Genomic DNA, 13,964 nt, shown 5'->3' with positions numbered 1-13,964 from the left:
AAAGAACAGTGGTGGAAGCAAGTTCAAGAGAAAATGGGACAAATACGGATCATGAGAATCGGGAACTTTTTTAGTATTGGAAAAAAGCAACACCTCTTTCTCTCAGACTGGAGAGAAGGAATGAAGGATGGAGGATGATGTAGATTCAGGAATGTTCTGAAATGAAGAAGGAAATAAAGGAGGAAAGTAAGGCTGACCTCAGGCTTCTGGACAAAGTGGAAGTTGGGTCATCTACTGAGAGAGAATGCGGGCTAGGGTGATGGTTGATGGAGTGGAAAGCATGTTAAATAACCACTCTAGGTAATGCCAGGGGCTCAGAGAGACAGGAACACTAGGTTAGCCAACCACCAGCAGGGCTTGCAGACGCTCCACTTCCTTGTGGCTTCTGTGAGAAATGTTTGTTGACTGTGGCTTAGAAGATGGGCAATGTTTGTTACTCTTTTAACTTTTAAGGAGTTATCCTTCTTCATCACCTTATTATTTTTGCTTAATACATTTTCTATGAATTTTTGTTTCAGTGTCACCATAATTTGTACAAGTGTTCCAGAATAATGGTCTTATAGGTTTCTAAGTTTATCTAAATTGTGGATGAGATGTTGGTATGAAATAATAGTACTTTTGATCAGACATGATGGCTCACGTCTGTAATCCCAGCACTTTGGGAGGCTGAGGCAGGTGGATCACCTGAGGTCAGGAGTTTGAGACCAGCCTGGCCAACATGGTGAAACCCCATCCCTACTAAAAATTCAAAAATTGGTCGGGTGTGGTGGCACGAGCCTATAATCCCAGCCTTGGGAGTCTGAGGCAGGAGAATGACTTGAAACCTGGGAGGAGGAGGTGGCAGTGAGCCAAGATCGTGCCCTTGCACTGCAGCCTGGATGATAAGAGCGAGACTCAGTCTCAAAAAACAACAACATCAACAACAACAAAAAATAGTACTTTCTAGAGAAATGTATTGATATATGAATTTAGCAGGAAAAGTGAGTAAACTGTGCCACAAATTGTGCTACCCAGTCCCCACCAGTAAGGCTAATAAAATGTTTTACGCTGTTGAAATGAAAAATATCAGACCAACTGCTGATCCACTCAACCCTACGGAATTCATTTACGGTGACAAAGATGCCAGGTGGTAATTAGAATTAGGGTTCATCCAGGATCCAGAAGATCCTGAGTGGCCTGGTGTTGGGGCCTGTTTGGGAAGATGTTTCCTCAAACCAGTGAACCTGACAGGGTCTGTCCACAAGGCTGAGCTGATTATGTGGGCAACAAAGTACGTGACAGTTAGCATAGCCTCCTGAGTTTCAGTAGGAAGCAACCCAGGGAGAACTGAAGAAGAATCCATTTCTGTCACAAATAATGTTATTTTAAAAAATGATGACTTATGTCCTGATATTGGAATACTGTTTCTGAGTCTCAACTGTGTTGCTGGCACCTAATGGTGGCAGGTGGCACCCTGGAACCACTTGGTTCCACAAACTCAGTGACCAGAACGTGCTTCTGGGTGGAATAGATTGACTTTTTCAACCTTGTTTTCAAGTGGGAAGGAAACATTCTGTGTGGCCCAAACCAAGATGAGAACTGAAGGGGATCTGTTGAGTTTACTTATACCAAGCTGAATCCGATACTTACTTTTCGTTTTCCTTTCCTTGTAGGTATGGCCTCACATGTGCAAGTTTTCTCCCCTCACACCCTTCAATCAAGTGCCTTCTGTAGTGTGAAGAAACTGAAAATAGAGCCGAGTTCCAACTGGGACATGACTGGGTACGGCTCCCACAGCAAAGTGTATAGCCAGAGCAAGAACATTCCCCCGTCGCAGCCAGCCACCACAACCGTCAGCACCTCCTTGCCGGTCCCAAACCCAAGCCTACCTTACGAGCAGACCATCATCTTCCCAGGAAGCACCGGGCACATCGTGGTCACCTCAGCAAGCAGCACTTCTGTCACCGGGCAAGTCCTCGGCGGACCACACAACCTAATGCGTCGAAGCACTGTGAGCCTCCTTGATACCTACCAAAAATGTGGCCTCAAGCGTAAGAGTGAGGAGATCGAGAACACAAGCAGCGTGCAGATCATCGAGGAGCACCCACCCATGATTCAGAATAATGCCAGCGGGGCCACTGTCGCCACTGCCACCACGTCAACTGCCACCTCCAAAAACAGTGGCTCCAACAGCGAGGGCGACTATCAGCTGGTGCAGCATGAGGTGCTGTGCTCCATGACCAACACTTACGAGGTCTTAGAGTTCTTGGGCCGAGGGACATTTGGGCAAGTGGTCAAGTGCTGGAAACGGGGCACCAATGAGATTGTAGCCATCAAGATCCTGAAGAACCACCCGTCCTATGCCCGACAAGGTCAGATTGAAGTGAGCATCCTGGCCCGGTTGAGCACGGAGAGTGCCGATGACTATAACTTCGTCCGGGCTTATGAATGCTTTCAGCACAAGAACCACACGTGCTTGGTCTTCGAGATGTTGGAGCAGAACCTCTATGACTTTCTGAAGCAAAACAAGTTTAGCCCCTTGCCCCTCAAATACATTCGCCCAGTTCTCCAGCAGGTAGCCACAGCCCTGATGAAACTGAAAAGCCTAGGTCTTATCCATGCTGACCTCAAACCAGAAAACATCATGCTGGTGGATCCATCTAGACAACCATACAGAGTCAAGGTCATTGACTTTGGTTCAGCCAGCCACGTGTCCAAGGCTGTGTGCTCCACCTACTTGCAGTCTAGATATTACAGGTAAGACTGTCCACACGGAGACAGGAGTGGCACTCACAGAAAATGTGCAGCCTTAGTCACTGTGGTGAGATAAAATTATAAGTCTACAGTTCTTACCTTCAGGTGATCTTAATGTACTTAGGAAATTAGAACATGTGCACATTGCGATGTCAATTAGAAGTCACATTAGAACGGAGCCAGGTAAGATCCGTGGCATAGGCATTCAGTTTTGGAAGGGCTCCCTGGGACCTGGGGTGCAGAGCAGAGGCGAAGCAGTGGAGTTCCATCCTCCCAGATGGGTAGGATCCAGGCAGGTGGTGGAGAGAGAGGGACGTGCCATCCACAGTCCACAGTCACACTAGTAGGAATTTACAGGAGACAAGAAGGACACCCGCCTGGCCAGAACAGTTTGTGAGTGGTGGGAGATGTAAGTGAAAGGACGGGTTGGAACCAGGTCACTGGGGGTCTTAAATGTCAGATCAAGGAATTTCAACTGTGTCCTCAAACCCAGAGCAAGTCCTGGAAACCTTGAACAACATAAGGTAATGGGGTGAAAAGGATGTTCTGAGAAGGTTCCTTGTCTATCCATGTGCAGAAGGGCTGGAGGAGGGGAGAGACTAGTCTGGGGCCAGCTGGCTGGCTCCGGTGGTGAGGTGACTCCAGGCTTGGGTCAGGATGATGGAGGAATGATAGTGTCTGTGGCAGGGCAGTATGTTCAGTCATGGACTCACACATGCAGTCATTCAACAAGCTTTGATTTTACTTCTAACATGTGCCAGGCACAGTGCTAGGTATAGGGATGTAGACAGGGCCCTTGCCATCCTGGGGTATCTGGAAGCTTTTTAGGGACCCCTGTATGCAGTCAGGATTGGAACCGCTGCCGACACGGAGCTGAGATGGGAGTGCTGGCTTTGGAGTCAGGAAAGGCCAGAGTGAACCTGGTCCCTCCTCTACTCATTGCCTGATTTCTCTCCATGCCTTCATTTCCTAACCCATGAAGTGGGAGAAATCCTCTCATCAGCCTCGTGGGCGGCTGGGGGGTAACATGGCTGTAACATGGCTTAGGTGCGTCACTCCGTGGCTGGCCATGGCAGGTGTGCAGCAGGGAGGCAGCAGGGATGGAATGCAAGACCCTGCTCTGTGGAACCAGCCTGGGCATGTGTTTGGGGTGGTGCCGAACAGTCCGGTAGAGATAGAAGTCACAAGAAAGAAAACTGAAACTCCCATGAGAAGATGGGACGGATGCACATTTAAGAGCATGCCATGTAGGCAGGAAAACCAGGGTCCCCGGAGGCCATCCTGCTGAGACCTCCTGCCCCACACTCGCTTGAGGGTGTGCTTTCTCCATGCGCCTTTCAAGGCCACAGAGAGAAGGCTGGAACATGCCCCAGTGCCGTGTCAACACAGCTGACCTGTCACCCATTCCTGGGGCTGACCTGGGCCAGCTTCTCCTTCTTGCTCCCTGTCTGGGCCCCCAGCCTGGCTGCAGGCAGAGCTGTTGCAAGTCTCCTCCCAGCCCCTCCCTCAGCCTGCTGGGCACTAGGCCCTCCTTCCCTGGGAGAGCAACAGCCCCTCCACTCCGGTCCCCAGATGCCCTCCCACCTTCCACCCCGTCTCCTTTCATCCTAATCCTGAGTCACACAGGAGGTTTTGAGGCCTCTCCACCTGTGCTGTTTCTGTCTTCCCTCTTCCCTTTAGGAGACATTTCCTGAGTTAGAGCAGCTCTCTGAAAGCCTCTTCTCTGCCCTGCCCTGAGGATTCCTTTCCTACTCATTTCCTATGTGCAGGAAAGGTCTCTGCTGGCCTGTGCTTTCGCCACCAGGCCCTGTGTGGACAGACAGGTCTACTGCTGCCCCTCCACTTCCTCTCCACTCCCTCCTCCTGACCATGCTATCCACTCTCTGCCCGCTGGCCCCAGAGCCAATGACAGGGAGAAGTAAGCCCAGGGTGGGAGCCCCCAAGAAAGGTGGGCACCTCCTTGTGTCCAGAGGAGAAAGATGGGCAATGGTTGAGTGAATCTGGAGGTTTGGGTGCCCAGTACCGACAGCACATGTTCTCTGTAGAGAATGCCTGGGCCTCTGAAAGCCAGCTCTGGTGGCCGTGCTGGGTACCAGCCCCACTGGGGTCTCGCTGGTGCTGTGCTGGCTCTCTGTTACCCCACACGGGAGGCCATTGTGCCACTTCATATTTAGGTTGGTAAATTCAGTATGCCAAAGGCTGGCTCTTTCTAGTTCTTGGCCTGAATTCAGGGTGAAGAGCCCCTGACTTGGCTGCTAGGGCTTTTATTTAGTTCATCTGAATTGCTGCATTATGAACACATACCAGTGTTATTAAAATTTACTAAAAGCTAGCATGGCAACTTGTAAAAAGACTTCAACAAACTCTGTTTAAAAGGCAGCACATCCTTAGAGCAAAACTTGGTGAATCAAGTAAGCTGAATTGGGGATTCTTAAGACTTGCTTGTCATCTTGCCTTCTGGTGCCCACAGGACACTTCCTGGAGCCCTCCCTGCCCATCCCCTTGGACTCTGCAGTTTTTCTTTGCTTTCCTGCCTGGTGCTGGTGCCCCTAGTGCTGAGGAGACAGGCCGCAAAATCGGGGATCCTAGCTCAGGAAGCCTGCGGCAGCAGTAGGAGGTTGCCTGTGAGGGCTGGGGAGGGCTGACTCCTTCACCTGGACTCATGGCGATCCTCTCCTGCCCCACTCTGTGGGTGAGATCAGGCCTTTTGGACGCCTCTGGTGGGTGTGGCAGGCTGGTTTGCTGGCCGTTCCTGGGCCCTCAGGAGCCCTCTTCTCCCCACTTCGTGACAGGCACAGTCACATCTGGCCCCTGTATCCCCACATCCCTCTGAAGGACCCTCCGCTTAGTTGTGATAGCATCCTCTTTTCACCCCTGAAATCACCATTGCCTAAAATTCTGAGCAGGAAGGCCTCTTCCTCCTTTCTGTGGTCACCTTCAGGCCCTCGCGTCAGCCTGCCTATGTCCATCCCTGGTTCCAAGGATACGGTCAGCAGGAAAGGCAGCCGCTCTTCTGCCTGAAATGAGGCTTCATTTCTAAGTTGGCTCAATGTTCTGTTTCTCCCTCAGGCCTTGTCTGAGCCCTGCAGTGGTGTGCCACCATATAGATCGATCCGAGTTTTCGAGGACAGTCTCTAGTGCTCTGTCTTTGTTCGTCCCAGCTGTGTGGGACAGCCAGCTCTAGGCCACGTTTATCAAGTTGATTTTCCTGATGGCTTTGCCTCTTATTAGGAAAGAGAGGGGACAAGAAAAGCTCTTTAATTGTCCATCGTTAAGGCCCGTGTCCCAGAAGGAAGATGCTTTCAGCTGCATCTGCATCTTGAGAGAATGGCTGTGTTTGAGCCACCTGGGCTGGGGAAGTCATTGCATGCCGTGCATCCAGCCTCCCGGCAGGTTGGCCTTCATCCTGCAGGTGGTGGGTGGGGACTGTCTCCCCTCGGCCCCCTGTATCTGAGCGGGGCACATTATCATCCCAGGACATCTGACTTTCAAAAGGTAGAGTACTTATGTGTCCCTCTGTCATTTTACATGGGACTGGGCTAAGTGTCTCATCCCACCATTGTCCCCGCCTGGTGATACAGAAATGGTGTGAGACAAGGATATGTTATCCTCGCCTGGGGGACTTGGCAAAGGAGGTGGTGTCCCCAGAGCCAACTATTTTCCCCAGCTCTCAGGCATGTGCCTGGCTGCAGTGGCTGTTGGTATTCTGTGAGGCAAGCCCACTGGTGTGTTTTTCAGGAAACAAAGGCTGCTTTTTAAGTTTTTTTCTTGAGTCTGAAGCAGGGGTATTCCCTTCCAAGTCGAAGGTCAGTTATGTAGTTAACTGTCAGCTGCCCAGGTTCTCAGGTTTTACTGTGCACAGGAATCACCTGGAGAGGTTGCTGGGAACAGATTCTCCCTGGGCGTGCCCTGGGAGAAAGTCCACACCCACCACCACCGAGACTTGCCTCAGAGAACTGGAGGTGAGCCAGGCAGGGGGTCTTAGGACCAGTCTTTGAGAAACACTATTCTGAGGGACAGAGGTATTTTCTTAATGGTGTCACCGTTCAGGTATTCACACCCAAAAGAACAGAGTTGTAGGTAGTCGTTGCTTTTATTACTTCACCTTGGGCACCCCTGCCCTTTCCTTATTTAATTCTACATTGATGCCAGTTCATTTTGTTTGTTAATTTTTTTTCTTTTTTCTTTTTTTTTTGGAGCAAGCAGTAAATTGGTACTGGGGTATTTCCATTATCAGCAAAACCAGCAAACTAAAAATAAGACCAAATATTAAACTCCACTTTCAGGAAAAACACAAACAAAAACACATGCCATTCAGGTAAAGAGTAATCAGTGATTAAAATATATGCATTTTTTTTGGTTTCTGCTCTGGATTATTCAAAATATTCTTGTCTAGACTTTTTTGAAACACGTAAGACTGTTACCAGGACCCAAAAATTGAACATGAAAAATAGCAAATAATCCACTTTTTCAGAATAATCTAACGTTTTTCTTTTTTTTTTTTTTTTTTTTGAGACAGAGTCTCGCTCTGTCGCCCAGCCTGGAGTGCAGTGGCGCAATCTCGACTCACTGCAAGCTCTGCCTTCTGGGCTCACCCCATTCTTCTGCTTCAGCCTCCTGAGTAGCTGGGACTACAGGCGCCCATGACCACGCCCAGATAATTGTTTTGTATTTTTAGTAGAGATGGGGTTTCACCGTGTTAGCCAGGATAGTCTCGATCTCCTGACCCACCTGCCTCGGCCTCCTGATCCACCTGCCTCGGCCTCCCAAAATTCTGGGATTACAGGCGTGAGCCGCTGCGCCCGGCTTTTTTATTTGTCTGATTCTTTGCGGTGCAGACACTGTCTTCAAGTTGATTTCATGGTGGTTTTAGGTGGGAGTATGTATTATTCCATTCTTGCATTGCTGTAAAGAGCTACCTGTGACTGGGTAATTTATTTTTAAAAAGGTTTAATTGACTCACAGTTCTGCAGGGTGTATAGGAAGCATGGCTGGGAGGCCTCAGGAAACTTACAATCATGGAGGAAGGTAAAGGGGAAGCAGGCACGTCTTACATGGCTGGAGAAAGAGGAAGAGAGACGTGGGTTAGGTGCCACATGATTTTAAACAACCAAATCTCATGAGAACTCACTATCACAAAAACAGCAAGGGGGAAGTGTGCCCCCATGACCCAGTCACCTTTCACCAGGCCCCTCCTCCAACATTGGAGATCACAGTTCAACATGAGATTTGGATAGGGACACAGATCCACAGATCAGGGTGGAGATTAATTTTCAGTTCAATTCATCAGACATTCATTACTGAGTGTCCCGTAGTAGATACATGCTCCAGAGTGCAGAGGGTAAGGCATGATCCCTAATCTTGCAGAGTTCACAGTCTCTTTGAGGAGATGGAAAACACAAACCCACTGCCAACACTGTAATTCTGATGCTTCAATATTTTAAATGTTTGGTCATTCAACAGAGATTTATTGTGAACCTACTGTGTGCCAGACTCTAGGGAAACAATGATGAGCAAAGCCAGTTCAAGAAATTAAAAGTCAGTGAAAGATTTTGCAAGATGGGTTAATAGGGAAGTTAACATGAGATAGGGGTGGGGAAGACTAGAGGTCGTGGAGACTGGAATAAATAAGGGAAGATGGGAGAAATGATGGTGACTCCTTAGACATTGACACCTGGCGGGAGTCGAAGGCCTGTACCCATGAGTGAAGCCTGACAATAGAGAGTTTTGAATACAGGCTTGAGGGGCTTGGGTTGAGCCAAAGTGCCAGTGCTGAGAGCCATTGTAAATTCTTGAACAAAGGAGAAGTTTAATGAAAATTAATGATGGTATAAATCAATTGGAATGGCAAAGAAAAAAAAAAGTTGTGGGCATGTGGGGAGAGCCAGAGGCTAGGAGACAATTGTTGTTACTCAGGAATGAAGGGACGAGGCCCTAGATTATAATGGGGGGTTCTACCCCCCTCGTAGTATGAATGTGGACATTGTTAGTGCATTTAGCTTTTCCGATGGTTTGATTGCAGAATTGACTTAGAGGGAATAGCTTTTTGTTTGTTTTGCTTTCTTTTGTTTAATGACCTTGCTGTCTCTAAGGCTCAGTTCTGAAGCTCCAATCTTTCAGAGCCTAGTTTCAAATCCCACCACTGCCATAAAGAAACAGGCTCTGAAAGGAGAGACAAGAGACCTTAGAACCAGTCCTAGCCCTGCCCCAAGCTAACTGTGTTCCACTGAGTCATGGTCAGTAGAATGTCAGCTGTGACTGTCCACACTCCTCCATCTGGATCCCATTATGACCAGGGCCTGTGTTTACGAGGCGGTTGGCCAGAATTGGTGGTTCAGTCTGTGGCCAGGGAGCAGTTTTCTCTCCTGTGGGCTGACCTTGGCCTCATTAGCTGAAACTGGGAACCCTCCGTGATCCCCTGATCAACAGAGAACAGGGCATATTCTAAAATGCCATGCCCTGGGCTGGAAATGTCAGTCATTTCAAAAAAGGGGCATAGCTTTATAAAGCCATAAATATGTCATTTCAAAAATTGCATAGCTTATGCAGATTATAGCATATAGAAAGTGACTGACTAGAAGTTAGGTTTGATTGAAAACAGGGGCCCTGAAAGCCAAGTGCATCGCAGGCATGAACTTTTAAAATTAATTTGCCTTTTACTAATAGAAACAACAGGAGAAGGTTCTAGTTTGCACTTGAAGATATGAAGTGAAATATTCAACCCACTGATAACTTCATTTGCCCAGGCAGACTGTTATAAATACATATGTGTATGCGTTTCAGGTTGCAGCTTCTCTTCTGAAGAGAAGTAATCAATAAGTTATCTAGGCTGTTAGGTTATCTTCAAGTTTCCCTTATTCATCTCCGGGACCTTCAGCTGTTTGGTAAAATACTTTGCAATTAAAATTTCTCTTAATAAGTATTATTATATAATTATAAGTATGAAATAACTGAACTGGAATGCCCTGTGTATACTGCCCTGGTACTGCAGTCCCCTCTTCATGCACACACATATATGCACACACACAGACTCAGGTGACACAGTTTAAGCCTATGCATGACATGCAGGCATAGGTGTGCTTATGAGAACCATGGTGACCAAGAAGCTGACACTCAGCCCTCCATACAGAGCTACTGATAATGCACACACACCCACATGCCCACAAGGCACACACACCAAGCAAGCGTGGACATGCAAGGGCACACGCACACACTTAAAGACATGAAAATACCCCAGTATCCGCAGAGACTAAGGGCCCGAGTGCAGAAGCGGTGTTCATGCCCTGGAAACTTGGCCCAGTTTTCTGCCTTGCCACAGAGCTGCCAAATACATGTCCCTAACCTGAGGACAGTAGGGCCAGAACTACTCTTGGGCTCAAGGTAGAGACCAGTCATTTTCCAAGTGGGATCTGAGTGCCCTCCTGCCCCATCATAACCCAGGGTACTTGCTGAAACAAACCTAATTAACCGGCCCTTTGGGGGTGGGGGCCAGGTGACATACATTTGGACAAGCTCTGCAGCAAATTCTTAAAAACACATACACAGTTTATTGAGGTATGATTTACCTACAGAAAGCTGCACATACTTAATATCCACGGCTTGATGGATTCGGGGCTAAGTATATACCCATGAAACCACCACAGCCTATGCCATAGGCATATCCATCACCTCCGAAAGTTTCCTCTGCCCTTTTTATTTATTTTATTATTATACTTTGAGAATTGTTGCTTGGATGGCATGGGCTCCAGAGTGTCAGCCTACAGGGCTGTGCTGTAGACCCTGTGGAGGTTAGAGGGTGCAGCCAGCATGACAGCCTGGCATCGAGCTGTCTGTCTGCTTCCCAAGTGGTTGAGAGCCCCTCTACAAGGCCCGTTTGTCAGATTCCCTGTGGTCAGACCCTTTATGCCCTCTGGGGGAAGGGGGGCAACAGAGGAGATCCAGAATAATTGGGGGGTACCATAGGAGGGGTTATGTGGGTTGGTGAACTGGCAAGCAGTGGGTGGTTAGGAGGGGGAAAGGCTGGAACTTGGTGGGAATGAGAAAGGTGAACAGCAGAAGAGACATGAACGTGCCTTCCTTCCTGCATGATTTACGATGGATAGCGCACTCACTGCCAAGGAGCTGCTGAACTCTCCCTGTAGCCACAGCTGGGTTTGGAGCTGTAACTCTCATATATGCATCCAACAGGTAATTTTTTGAATTCCGAAGATGTGCCATACACTGTGTTGTGCTGAGGTCTCAGGATGTGAGTAGGAGTGCCCTCGGCTATGCAGTATCTGTCCCCAGTCTGCGATGGAAGAGGCTGTCCCAGGGTAGACAGCCAGCCCCCACTGTCCTGGCCCACCCTGGTCTCCCAGCTTGAACATCTCTCATTAATTGAGAAGGCGGACTTTGTCACCTTGAATCATTTTGCCTGTTCCTCCGGCTTTTAGAGCCACTAGCATGTCTGAGTCCTAGACGCTGCCCTGTGACAGCATGTCCCTGCGTTGCAGCAGTGCAAACAGGGCCACCCTTCTCTCGCTCACCAGTCTCCCCTGCAGGTCTTATGGAGGGTGATCGAAGCCAGCAAACCTGAGGCCAGTGCCGGATGAGCCTCAGGGCTTTGCGGGTATTTGGCTTGTGGCCCTTGTTCCGGGACAGATTGAGATGGTGTTGTTATGGAAGCAACTGTCTTTCAGATTTCCCCAAGAGCAAGGGCCTGGGTGCAGATCGCCTGTTTGGGAGATGATTACAGGCATAAAGGAATCGGGACAGTGATGCTGAGAGGAGTAAGCCCCATGATCCTGGGCTGATATACACACAGGTCTCCATCCCGCCTCCGAGGAGCCTGCCCGAGGCCTCCAGGAATGTGCCTGGGAAGGGCCAGAGGCCGGGGCTCTGGTCACAGGGGTTGAGGGCTGCCCCAGGGTGTTAACTCCCCCGTGTCTTTGCTTGGGCAGAGCTTGTGCCAGTACTGAGGGGGCTTGAGCAGGGTCAGAGGTGGCTGTGAAGCAGAAAAGCAAAGGGATGCAAGGTGCACTGGACTGAGGCCACAGTGTGGCTGAATCGGACAGAGTGTGAACCACAGTGTGCCGGGGCGTCACTCTTTCCCCTTCCCGCCAATCACATGTGTGGCATTTGTAAATGGAAAGGGAATAAAAGCAAAATGCCTTTATAGGCAAATCTGAGAACTCAGGCTAAGAATTCACAGTTGAGCTCTAAACGTTGTTTTGGAGGAGTTGGGGATCTCCACCTCCTGTGTGAGCAGGCAGGAGCCAGGCTGGGCTCTGAAATAGAACTCTGGAGCAGGGGAGGGGCTGAAAGCCGAAATACAAGCTCGCCACAGCAGCAGTGGAAGTAGGTGGAGCTCAGCTACTCTCTCCCATGTTTTCTCCCTTCATGCTTATTAAGTGTTGCAGACATCATTTCCTAAGGCTCATCTGCGGAATGAATGAATGAATGACCAAATGCCTACATGGAGGAATGAATGATATGAGCAGCCTCACATGCCTTGTAGCTTAGCTCATCCCGTCACCAGAAACCCTCGTGTGCCCAGTTTCTTGTCATCTTTCATACAGGAACTTTCACTGCTGCTTAAGTCCTGGGCCATGGCATCCAGCATCTCTGAACCCTGGATCACAGGGGCTGCCCGCATCCGCCTCTTGGGGAACATACACATCTCACCAAAAACATTTATTCCCTCCCATCTCGTCTTTCCACCTGTGTGAAGTTTAGATTTAAGGCCTGCAGACAGCTGATTCAGCTTCAAACGGATCAGTTCCCTGAAATCAGCCAACATCTGTCTTGTCCCATTATACCTTCACAGAAAATGAGAAGCGACTTCCCCAGCATAAAGAAGGGGCCAAATGCAGCAAGACCTGGCTGAGTAACCTTGAGGATAGAAAGACAGCGTCATCCCCGGGGCCTCGTAACCTCCCATCTGCTTTTCTGTTTTTGAGGCTCTGTGGACATGCTGCTCATGTTCCTTGTAACTTTGTCTTCGTACGTAAGAGCTGCGTGAACAAAGGCTTTCTGGAGAGAATAAGGCCAATCGTCAGCTGCTCAACCCATGCCTGGCACATAGTGAGCACTCCAGAAATGTTAGCTGCTTTTTTTTTTCTACTAATCTTATCATCCTTGTTATTATTTGTATTATCATTACTATCATGCAGCAGGCAGAGCTGGATTTGAATTCCAGATCTGCTACTTTCCAGCTGTGTGACTCCAGGCAAGTTCCCAAACCTCTCTGAGGCTTTCCCTTTTAAGACAAGATGAGGTTGGAAGGGACTGAATGAGATAGCTGCATGTGTTTAACTCACCCTCTGTCATGCCTGGCACACAGCAGCTCTGTCACGAATAAGCACCATGCTCCCCCACCCCGCCCCCCGCCCAGGTCCATGCTTCTGTGACAGCATGCATTTTCCTTGGCCTGGTGTCATCATTCATGATTTGTAAGCCGGGCATCCCCAGTATTCCCAAGCTTCTTGGGGCTGTGCATCATTTCTTTTTCATCTTATAGATGCCTGGAGGCCCAGCATCGTGTGTCAGACTCACTAGGACCCAAAGGAACAAGGGCCTGGATGTTAGGAGTGTGGTCAGTGGGTTTCCTCTGGCACCAGGAAGGAACAGGGTCCAGCATTTGGGGAGAGAGGAGACACCTCTTCCCGAGGCCAGAGGGAGGAGGACAGATCTTGGTTGCTGTGGGGAGGAAGGTGGGGGTGCACTTCCTGACTTGAGAGCTGCATCTCCAGGCTGCTCCTGCTGGCCCGGGAGCAACGCTGGAGTCCTGTGGTCTGAGGGTGGGGTGCAGGGGCCTCTGAGGAGAGTGGTGGGATGGGACACTGGAGGCCTTGGGGGTTAAACTGCCTTTGACACCTGCTGATACCTCCTGCAGCCACGTGCATCACTATTGACATCACTAGGGTCAAAAAGCCAAGGCTGGAGTGATGCCAAAGAGCCTGTTTAAGACTCCCCTGAAGACAGAGCACGTCTGTGTGTATGGGGTGTGTGTTGGGTGTGCTTATGTATGGTGGGCGTGTGTATGGTGTGTATGTATGTGTTCACATGGGGTATGTATATGTTGGTGTGTGGGATGTGGGGGTGTGTTGGGGTGTGTGTGTGTTGAGTGTAGTGTGGGCACATGTAGCATGTGTTGGTGCTGTGTGTGTGTGTTGCGGGGTGTGTGTGTTGCGGGGTGTGTGTGTTGGGTATAGTGTGGGTGTGGGGGAGGTGTATGTGTTGGATATGCTGCG

At 49.3% G+C, this 13,964-nt stretch overlaps 1 protein-coding gene across 2 annotated transcripts in view; it reads left to right on the top strand.

The window, feature by feature from the left end:
- HIPK2 (homeodomain interacting protein kinase 2) overlaps positions 1-13,964 on the top strand; it is a 217,843-nt gene that overhangs the window by 58,926 nt on the left and 144,953 nt on the right. For both annotated transcript variants that reach the window (XM_025378478.1, XM_025378477.1), the window contains exon 2: positions 1,653-2,736. In XM_025378478.1, the coding sequence (XP_025234263.1) occupies positions 1,653-2,736 (1,084 nt within the window). The remainder of the gene's footprint in view (positions 1-1,652; positions 2,737-13,964) is intronic.

This window comes from Theropithecus gelada, chromosome 3, assembly GCF_003255815.1.
Source record: "Theropithecus gelada isolate Dixy chromosome 3, Tgel_1.0, whole genome shotgun sequence".
Classification (NCBI taxonomy): Eukaryota; Metazoa; Chordata; class Mammalia; order Primates; family Cercopithecidae; genus Theropithecus; species Theropithecus gelada.
The sequence above is the reverse complement of the archived record's forward strand: the minus strand, read 5'-3'. Positions and strand labels throughout refer to the sequence as shown.